Source organism: Rousettus aegyptiacus, unplaced genomic scaffold (genome assembly GCF_014176215.1).
Source record: "Rousettus aegyptiacus isolate mRouAeg1 unplaced genomic scaffold, mRouAeg1.p scaffold_m13_p_3, whole genome shotgun sequence".
Lineage (NCBI taxonomy): Eukaryota > Metazoa > Chordata > Mammalia > Chiroptera > Pteropodidae > Rousettus > Rousettus aegyptiacus.
The window spans coordinates 18450768-18461671 of record NW_023416306.1 but is presented as its reverse complement, the minus strand read 5'-3'; the positions used below and the strand labels follow the sequence as shown (position 1 = coordinate 18461671).

Genomic DNA, 10904 nt, shown 5'->3' with positions numbered 1-10904 from the left:
AAAGATGATGTTTTTCTTAGACACAACCCAAATCAAGAACCCTGATTATTGAGAATAACTTTAAAAAATGTAACAGAAACTTTTAAATGCAGTATAGGCATTTTGGGCACAATGCAGCTAAGAGTATCAACTTCCCAAGTGTTCTCACACCTCTGCTCTTGTCTTTTCTGGGACATGGGACTAGAACCAATACAATTTCATTTCAGTTTCAATTTGGAATCTGCCATAATTAAATTATTTGGTTTGGGTTTGTTTCACATCAAAACACATGTTCCAACTACTTGGTTTGAACCAGACATTTTGGATTCTTTTCTTCTTAAGATTTTGTAAATGAAAGTATCTGAGTCCATTAAGTGACAGTCAAATTTGGATTTACTTGCCTCTAAAAACATTGCTCCTTAAGCTGCATAAATTTTAATATACTGTTGTTACCGGATTGCCACTGGAAAAAGAAGTCCTTAAGTTGGTGGAATTGATTTTCTAAAAGAGAAGCCCTCCAGACAGACAACCAAAACAATGTTAACTGCCAAAAGTGATATTTGTGGACAGGATCTTTGCTAGATTCCTATGCCGCTGTGCTATGTGGAAGAAAGTTAGGCTTTTATAGTATCTACAGAATGTTAGGATTACATATTCTAAAGCTGCTGCTTTAAAATCAGCAACGAAGGTTTGGAAAGCCCAAGTTTGACTAGACTCAAGTATAACATAGCTGATCTTTAATCTACTGATTATACTAATTTATAGCAAATCTGTTAATTGTTAAGAATATCTACTTCTTCATCTTTCTTTGGTCTCATTTTCCATGTTATTGATCATACTGTAAAAAATATCCTTTGTTGGAAGATTCCAAAAAACATTTTGGAGCACTGCAGAATATAACCAAATGCCTTAAAAGACCAATTGATGTAGTTCATCAGATCTATAAGGGTATTAATTGTAAGATGCTTTACGATTTTATATATGATTTTTAAAAAGCACTTATCAATTAATTGTAAGGTGTCATTAACTGTGAGATGCATTCCATTTCAGAAATGTTAAAATGTGTTAAAGTGTTTGTTAAAGTACGTCTTAGAATTGATTAACCAATGTTTAAAATTTTCTATTTATCATTTTTTTTTTGTTATATCCTGCTATAACTTTATCGACCAGTAACTTTCCACAAGGTAAGTTTGGTTTCTAAGCATTGTTCTTTCTAACTTTAAAACAAAATTACAGTGAATCCAAGATTGGTTCTCAGTATGGACATTAAACTTTCCTGATTATAGTTTATCATTTGTTGTGGAAAAATTCCAAAATCAGACCAGTGAAAAATCAAGCAGCATTTGGAGAGTTGGAGAACTCAGGTTTATTACCTGCAGTTCCAGAGGAGCTAGTGCTCTGAAGATGCGCTCCCCCTCTCCCCAGCTCACTTGCAACAGTCCTTATATACAGGATTTTTACACAAGCTGATTGGTTGATTTGCATTCAGACAGTTACAAAAGGCAGGAGTTGCTACGGTTATTAGTAACATTAGTAACATGTTGAGAAGGGCAGGAGTTGCTATGGGTTACCCTCCCCTGCAAAGTGTTACAAAGTGGGGGAGCTGCTAACAAACAGGGCAAGTGAGCCTTTGCAGCATACTTACAGAAACAGAACAAAAAGGTGAATAAGTCTTTAATGAAAATTCCTCTTCAAATTAATCATAGATTGAAGTAGCTCAATCAATATTAACTACAATAAATTTCAATGATAAAATAAATAACTTTTCAAAATTGAATTCAATTCTGAACTCTCTCAAGGCAGTCATGGATTATTTAAAAGGAAATCACTTGAAATAATAAACACTGTCTAAACATAAAACAACCAAGAAACAATATAAACTCATCTAGGCTAAAGAAACAAACAGAAACATTTAGTACTGTATTAAAACATCTTCCTGGACTGATTTTAAATTAAGATAAACACTAAGTTACTAACCAAAGTGCCACATTTTTTTTAAGAGCAAGGCTATCCATCTGTGCAATTTAAAATTTCCTAGTAACAAGTCACATTTAAAAACAACAAAACAGTGAAATTAATCATTTAATTTAACCCAACATATCGAAAATATTGTTTCACCATATAATCAATACACAACTTATTAATGAGGTGGTCTTAGACCTCTGGTGCATGGTTCACACTCACAGCACGTCTCAATTCGTTCTAGCCACACATCACAAGCGCTCAGTAGCCACAAATGGCTACCCTGTTAAGATAGTCTTAGGGGAGTTCAATAATAACTGATTCTTTACGTTTTGAATTGAGAATGTCTTAGGTGTTAAACGCGATTTCTAACATGCTGGAGCTCTGCGAGGCAGAAGATAATTTTACTGCCAGGTCCTTTGAGATCCGAGATGCCACAGCACTAGAACCGTGGAGGGGGAAAGGTGATGGGAAACCCTTGGGCGGAGGAACGTGGCCTGGAGGAGGGCCTAGGCCGCTGGGCGCAATGTCCCGCGGAGAGGCTGCGAACACAGCGCTGAAAGTTACATTGCGGCTGCCTGGAACCCCGGCTCTTTTTCTAGAGCGCCGTGGAACACCAGAGCCGGACGGAGAGCTGCCTCCAAGGCGGACACAAGGTCACGCCACCGCCACCATCAGCAACACCAGGCTGCAACACCGGTGGCCTGGAGCTCCTCGGCCCGACGCGGAGAGGTAGGGGGCGGCCGGAGACAAGAGCCTGGGGGAACACACGGCCAGCGACCAGCGAGAAAAGCCTCCCAGGGGCGCGCTGGCCACGGTGACGCAGCGGGCGCGACAGCAGCAGGGTGGGCGGAGAGGAGTGGCGCACACCGCCCCTCAGGGAGGCGGGCGCCACGGCTGCGGAGGGCGGGGGCCGGGAGGGGCGGGGCGCGCCGCGGAGTCGGGGCGCAAGCCGCCGGTTTCGATTAGTTCGCGGAGCTGCGGCGGCGGAGCAGGGCGCGGAACGGCGCGGCGGGGAGCCCGGCGGCGAGGCGGCGGCGGCGGCGGCGGCGGCGCGGGCGCGCGGGGTCCGGCCGGTGGCCGCGCGCGTGTGGAGAGGCGAGCCGGAGCGCGGAATCACGGCCGCCCTGACCACTCAGCCCGGCCACCGCAGCGCCTGCAGTCGCGAGCGCGCCCAGGGCTGCGCGCGGGCGTGCGCGCGCGGGCGGGGGCGCGCAGACCCTGCCCGCCCCTTCCTCCTCACCCCACTCCGCCCCTTCCTCTCCCCACCTAACTCTCCCCTCCTGCGCCCCCGCGCCGGGCGCCTACCCTGTCCTACTGCGGGAGCGCTGTCCGCCGCGGCGGCCGGAGCGGGCCGGGCCGGGGGATGGCGCTGCTGGACCTGGCCCTGGAGGGAATGGCCGTCTTCGGGTTCGTCCTCTTCTTGGTGCTGTGGCTGATGCATTTCATGGCCATCATCTACACGTGAGTAAGGGGCAGCTGAAGGAGCCAGAGGCGAGGGTCGGGGCCTCAGGGGCAGGCGAGGGTGGGAGGGATTGCGCTTCGGAGGGAATTGGATTCGGGTGGGGGTGGAGAAAGCTAATTCTCAGACTCTTTCCACCATTCGCTCTCCCCCCGGAGGAGCTGGGGAGGGGGTCCTTGGGAGGGAAAAGTGGCGAGCGGCGGTGGTGGTGGGGTTTGCAGTGCTTCAGGCGACGGCACAGCCAGGGGAAAGGAGACTACGTTCTTCTTACATGTCGCGCGGAAGGTTGCTTGCTTGGTTTGTATGATTTTCCAGCCTAGCCAGATGTATGGTGTGTTTTTTTCCCTCTTGACTTGGGCCACATTTCTGTTATTATATAGTGACCGTTTCCACTTTTAAGGGAGCCGTACACAGCCAGCCAGAAACCTGTGTGTATTCTTCCTGGAAGAACTCTGTGCCCTTAGATAGGTGTGAAGCACCTGTCCACCTTGAAAAATAGCCACCAAACCTCTGAGCTGGCATTACAGCCTTGAGTTGTTTCACCTTGTACATTTCAGTATATTTTCTTTCCTCCTTCCACCCCCAATTTCTTATTTGTTGTCTTGTTTAGATTTGTGTGTCGTCTTCCCCCCCTTTCATTATTAAATTAACAAATACTTCTTGAGGCCTACTAGATGCCACGTTCACTGGAGACAGTGGTGAGCAGGACAGAATTTCTGTCCTCATAAAGCTTATATTCCAGAAGGAAGAGACAGATAGTAAAAATCCGAATAAAATTATTTCCAATTGTGATAAAGTCCATGAATAAAATAAAACAGGGCGATGGGAGGTATAATGACATGGAGTATGTGGCTAGTTGTGATATTTGAGTTGTTTAAATGTTAAACTGAAATCAGCCTTTGTAAAGAGATGAATGACATGCATAGAGCCCAGGACTGATGTAGAGTCGCTGTTTTTCTTAGCCTAAAAAAGGATAATTGTACAGGGGTATTTTTTACCATCTACTAGAATAGGGTATATGTTAGTAGAGGAGAGGGGAGGACTTTAAGGGATTATTTTTAGTTTTTTTCACTTGTTACTACAGAAAAAGTTTGCTTTTCCTTTTGAAAATGCTGCATTTTATTGTAGAGTGTGGCATTTCCTGGTACTGGAGAGGGATGCTACACCACAAGACACATTGATACTTCTTTGAAGATGAAAGGAAACATGCCATTGGATATTGTTGGTCTTAGTTTTTAGAGTTTGTGAGCTGTGGTCACTGAACATTCTGGAGTTCATATGGATGCTTTCAAAACAATTTTGTTACTTTTTCCAATCATAAAATAAGAAGTGCTTTCTATATAAGGAATCTAGACAATACAGAGAGGAGTAAAGAAGAATGTTAAACACACACACCCCCCAAAATTTTGTTAACCATTACCATGTCAACTTTTTTCGACACTCCTTCCTATTATATTTCTGTGTGTTAAGATAAAGGGGATGGGTGGAGGAAGAGAAGGGAGGAAAATGAAAGGGACTTTATTATGATTGTTCTGTAACCTGCTTTTGAAATTCGTCTATTTAATAAATGCTTTTTGGGACACTCTTTTGTACAAGGCACTGTTCTAGGTGCTGGAAATAAGATCGAAGAACAAGACATTCAGGGCCTCTGCTCACATGGAGCTTCCATGTAACAAGTTGTGGCTATTTTTTTTCATGTTAATAAGTGTATGATCACTGCATCATTTTTAATAGATGCACAGCATTTTCATATGTGACATATATTTGTTGGTTTTGTTGGTATTTAGGTTTCCAGTATTTCAAGATTACAGACAACACCGATGAATTCATTTGCATACATTTTTGAGAGATGACCTCCTTAGTTTACATTTCTGAGTTATTATTCTGCAGGAAGTGGTGCACATTTCAAACTTTGATACATAGTGCTCTTTAGCAAAGTTGTATCTGTTCATGGCCCTAGTAACCCTGTATGATGGTCCCCATTTTCTCCTTACTAAGTATCAGGCTTTTTACTGTTTTGTTTTTTTCTTTAATTACTAGTTCCATTGAACACATTTACATGTTAATTACATTTAGTTGTAAATGACATATTTATAGTCCTTTGCCTGTATTGTAATCTATTGCTGCATTGATCTTTTTGATATAAAGATTTTTTTGTGATACAATTTTTTCCCATTTGTTTTCTTAGTATTTTGAGTTTTCTTAGTTTCTTTTTTCTTTTTTTACACTTTACTCTTTAATGTACTCGATATTTCATTTTGTTCTATAATGAGATCTAAAGCCTTCATTTTAGCTTCGGTTAGATATTTAGACACTTTTTCCAGTATCATCTGTTGAATGATTATTTAGTTATTCCACAGTTTTGAAATACTGTATTTATTATAGAGTAAATTTTTCTGTATAGTTGGGGGATTTGTTAAAAGCTCCCAGTGTTCTTTCATCGATGTATTCTTGTACTGGACATCCACTGTTTTAATTAGAAGTTTTATTACCAGTGAGGCAAGCCCCTCATTATTCATCTGAAAACTTTTTTGGGGTTTTTACACATTTTCACTTAAAGATGAACTTTTAGAATCTTGTTTTTTAAACTGGAATTGTTAAATGTGTGGCTGAATTTGGAGAAAATTGACTTCTTTCAGCATAGGACCATGAAATACTCATTTTTGTCTATTTTATATATACAAACGATGAGGTCACACTTCTTTAATTAAAATTAACACTGGTGATGTAGCCAAATATTCTGAGTAACCATCAGGGAGTGTTTAGACTTGAGATAACTCTCGAATCATTTTAAGTTATTTACTTTCTGCTGAACTGCAGTTTTCTTAAAATACTTCCAGTTTTTGAGAATAATACAAACACTTAGCTAAGTTGAAATAATGTAGAGAGACTTTGCATTTATTTCCTAATACCCCACAGAGTTACTTTTTTTTATTGACAGTAACAAGATCCTATAAAGTTATGTGGAAATAAAGAAAATTCAATTAGTTTATAACATTGTAATGACTAGCTAAATAAAGTAATCTTATGAATACCTTTCTGAAATGGATAACCGAACATAAAGCAAATAATCAGCTTAATTGATGTATCAATTGTTTTACCTTTTTCTTTTTGCTAAGTTCCTTCCTTCTGGTCTCACCTTCAAAATTATTTACGTGTTTGATTCGCTTCCTTTCTTACTGAAGGAAAGATACTTCCAAAATTAATTTGAGTTATTTTTAAGCAGAGAACTAAGTTTTTTTTCTCTCTCTCTACTCTTTAGTAAAATTGCAAATTTGATATCTCAACATTTTGACAAGCAAAGTTAAAGAATGTTGGCAACAACATTTTGGTTAAAATACTGTACTAAGCATTCTGTATTTTATTGAAGACTATATTTTCTGAACACATGTTCTATGTTCTCCAAAATTCTCTTGAAATAAGGTAAAGTATAAATAAGTTGAAATACACAGGTATCAGTACTCTCTTTGTAACTCATGGAACTGGAACCTGTTTTCAAAAACTCAGATGGCTCCATGTCTGGTTTTCAGATGCAGAATCTGCGGGCTCCTGATTGTTTAAAAAAAAATGTTTAGGTCATGCAAGTATTTTAGTAAAATTGCTGAGAAAAAACTTAAAAAGCATTAAACAAAACTATTGGTTATGTTTTAAAAATTAAATGCAGTGTGTAATGGTATGTAGTTAATTTAGATTCAATGCTCTGATGTGTCGTATCTTCTTAAAATGAGATGAAGAGTCTATGGCCATGCTGCCCTGAACAAGCCGATCCTGTCTGATCTCAGAAGCTAAGCAGAGTCAGGCCTTGTTAGTACTTGGATGGGAGACCACCTAGGAAAACCAGGTGCTGTAGGGGAAAAAAATAAAAAAAAATAAGGGATTGTAAGATGACAAGCTCCTTGCAGTCTGTGAGGTCAACCAGGGTTTCCTTGCCTAAAAAAATAAATAAATAAATGAGATCAAGAGCTCAGGATTGACCTGTATTTAAAAATGGAGCTGAATGTGATTAATCCAATGAATAATTCATATTCAATGAAATTATTTGTTCTGATATCACAAATATCTTATAATTGCTATAAGCTTGGAATTTTTTTTAAATGAGGTAATTTATAAACTAGAAGATTATTTTCAATATTTTGAAACTATATTCGCTGATATCTCTACATGCTGCTTTGTTCCTTTCCGATTTTACTATATGTGCAGCCGAAGTGAGCACACCTTTCCAATTTTAATATTGAACTGATGCTTAGTCATTTCCTTACACATTTTAGATGGTAGACATTTGTAAGATTTCTGCTGATAATGTTAAAGGTAATATTCAGATGAGAGCATTTGAAATTCAAGGCTCTTATTCCCCAAGATTTCTGTTTCCTAAAAATAGCTAATAATTATAGCCTCAGTAGGCAGAGTTGGTTAAGAGATCTTTACGAGTTTTTCTTTTTTGAGAGCTAGTGTGGTTTGATAGCAGGGGACTGCAGTAACATCATATCGGGGCCTGGAACCAGTTGTTTTTTTCCTGTTTTTAGCCTTTAAGAGCCATATTGCTGGATGATAAGGGAATCTAAACACGACACCTTGCCTCTTTCTCCTCCATCTCCATTCTTTTTCTCCTCTCTCTCTTCGCCATTCCTCCCCTCTTCAGATTATCAAAATTTCCCCTTCTGTACATAATGTCCTAATGTTTAGTATTAGGCTTTATCTTTTCTGTTAATTGACTGAGGGTGCCAGGCCTGTATGGAAATACATCTTGCATCTGTAAATAATAACTACTCTTTAGTAAACCAGAGATCCTTTTCCTGGAGATTTTTTTTTTTTCAAGTTAATTCTGCTTTCTCTGACTTTTCTAGTATAACAACTTTTATACCTGCTGCACAGCTTTCGAATGGAATTTAAACACTCATAATACGAACATAACTGATAAACTACCTGTCAGAAATTAATTATAAATTTTGAATATCATTTTTAGATAGCAAGGTTTTTGCCTTAAATTCAGTAATACATTGGTGTTCTGAGTCTTAGTGGAATGTAGATTGAGAGCTTTTCTTTTCTTTAGTTCTGAGGATGCACTTGGACTTTGGTCAGGTGTTGATCACTGCAGGTCATTGCTGCCAGGACCACCTTTTGGTGCATGAAAGGGGCAATTGAGCCCCTTTAACCTGAGCCTGAGAGGATACTGAATTGGACTATAATGTGATAGCCTTAAAAAGCAAAATGAAAATTGTAATTCAGTGTTAATATTCAGTAATGATTGTTGATTCATTATCCCTTTCCCTTTTCTACATCATTTCTCGTACTTTATCTCTACCCTAGATAATTGAAACTATCCCTTCTCACTGGTATCTCTACCTATAGCCTTGTTCCCTTTGTACTTTATTTCTCTTACTGTAGCCTTATCCTACTGGACCTCTAGTCTTAGATCATGCAGCTTAAAATCTTACCATGGTTCCCTATTGCCTTCAGGGTAAAATTCAAACTCCCTAACAACATCCGTATAGTTCTTCAAGAGCCATCCCTTGAACCTGTATCTTCAGCAACATTGAGTTACCGGCATTCTTTTGACTATGCAATGTACTTTTTTTAGAATTCTCTTTCCTTTCTTTTTTTTCTTTTCCCTCCCTCCCTCCTACCCTGCTTCCCTTCCCTCCTTTTTTGTTTTAACTCCAACTCAGTCAAGTAAATTTAGACGTTAGCTCCTTACTGGCATAGGCGCCCCCTCTTACGTCCTTTCGTAGTACCTTGATTTTACCCATCTAAATCGTAAATGTGTGTTCAGTTTTTACTTTTTCCAATTGGGCCATAAACTTTTGAGAGTAGGGATGTCGTCTTATTTACTGTTGTTCTCTAGCGTCTACTAGATACTCAATTATTATTTGTCAAATAAATGATCTTTGAATTTTTTCCAGTAGTAATGGTTGATTTTTGCTCATTCATTAATTCAGTATCATTTGGCCATTGTGATTTGAGGTAGATGGCCGGAATTTAGGATGCTTTCAAGAGCTGTGGACTTTAATGAACTTTGTTGGACCAAAGCTAATCTCTTTTTCTCACTATTTCTAATTGCTGGTTAAAATAGAAGCAGCTCTATCAATAACATGTTTACCTACAAATGTGAATCCCTCTCCCCCAATGTTTTCCAGAGGGAATGCCTGTCTTGCTATTCATAATCTTTACACTTGGATCTGTGCTTTGGGAAATGCAGAGTCCCATGCTATCCTGAGTTAGTTGACATGCAAGTCATAACACGTTCCCCCAACTTTTCCTCCATCCACAGAATTTAATTTTATTCACAAAAGAGTTTAATTTAAACATTACGTTCAGCTTTTGAACAATAGCTTTGGGGAATTGTGTAGAAGAGTCAGGACAGTCCTATTATTTTCCTTCTTATTTGAAAAGAGTGGATTTTGACTTTATGTTACATTTGAAGGTCTCTTGTATTTTTGTGCATTATCTACTAAGACCACATCATCTGGGTGACTTTCTTAATTGCTAGTAGCAAAATACTACGTTGTATCTATTTGCTATACACCAGGTCTAATTATTATCACCTAAGAGTTGGTGAGTTAGGGTGTTTTTTGGGGGGAAGGAGCAAAATTAGTAAAGATCTATTTGTTTTCTATGGTGATGGAATCTTTTGTATTGTGTAGTATATAAGTCTATTGTTTAGTGGAAATAGTTGGTGTTTTCCAATAAATTTAACTCACTGTTGGTTATTATGTGCTTTCTGGGGCATCTTGTGTGTGCAGAGTTCATTCAGGTGTTTTGTGTTGCTGTCGAAGCCCCTCTTGATGAAGTACCATTTTTGAAAAGATAAGTACTGTATGAAAATAACATGACACACAGTGATCATAAACACACAGTAACAGTCTCCGAGGCAGTCATAAGCAACAACAAATGAAGCCTTTAATCATTGGAAATTGCTGGCATGGACTATAGGAAGTAGGGGACCTGCTGATAAAGCAGTCAGCCTCATTTTACATGAAATATTAACAAGCTTGGTGGCATGCAGCACAGAGAAATTCCTAGAGTCAGATAAATTGCTTCAACTGAATCACACAGACGAAATACAAAGACAGCACAATCTGGGGCTGTTAGCAAGGTGAACTTCGCCCTCAAGGAATCCATATTCTCCCTCAGAAGCCGGGAGGGAGATTCTTGTGCCCCACTTCTGGGAGGAGCAGTGTAGTATTAGGTTGCTGCTCCTCTGAGTAAAGGACTAACCGGGAAGAGCACAGCCCATCCTCTCTCTAAGGAGTTTCCCTTCATACCAGGCTTCCCTCCTTTTCAAAACTCAATTAGAATACATTTTAAAATGGTACAAGCCATTAAATTGAGTAAGCGAGTTTGGGGCGGGACGGAAAAGGATAAAACAATAAGTTGAAATGATGACAAAGACTAAGAATTTTAGAGATTGAAATGTTAGGCAATAAAAAATCAGCTAGGAAAAATCAGACCACCCCATTAGTTCAGAAGTTGAAAACCTTTATGCAGAGAGGCAATTAGGAGT

General features: G+C 39.4%; 1 protein-coding gene and 1 pseudogene across 1 annotated transcript in view; both read left to right on the top strand.

Moving 5' to 3' along the window:
* The first annotated feature begins 2860 nt into the window (after positions 1–2860).
* The window catches only part of UGCG (UDP-glucose ceramide glucosyltransferase), a 29538-nt gene continuing 21494 nt past the window's right edge, over positions 2861–10904 (top strand). Inside the window, exon 1 of the mRNA XM_016126354.2 lies at positions 2861–3405. Within this exon, the coding sequence (XP_015981840.1) occupies positions 3308–3405 (98 nt within the window). The 5' untranslated portion in view covers positions 2861–3307. The remainder of the gene's footprint in view (positions 3406–10904) is intronic.
* Positions 7139–7256, top strand: LOC118600834 (annotated as a pseudogene).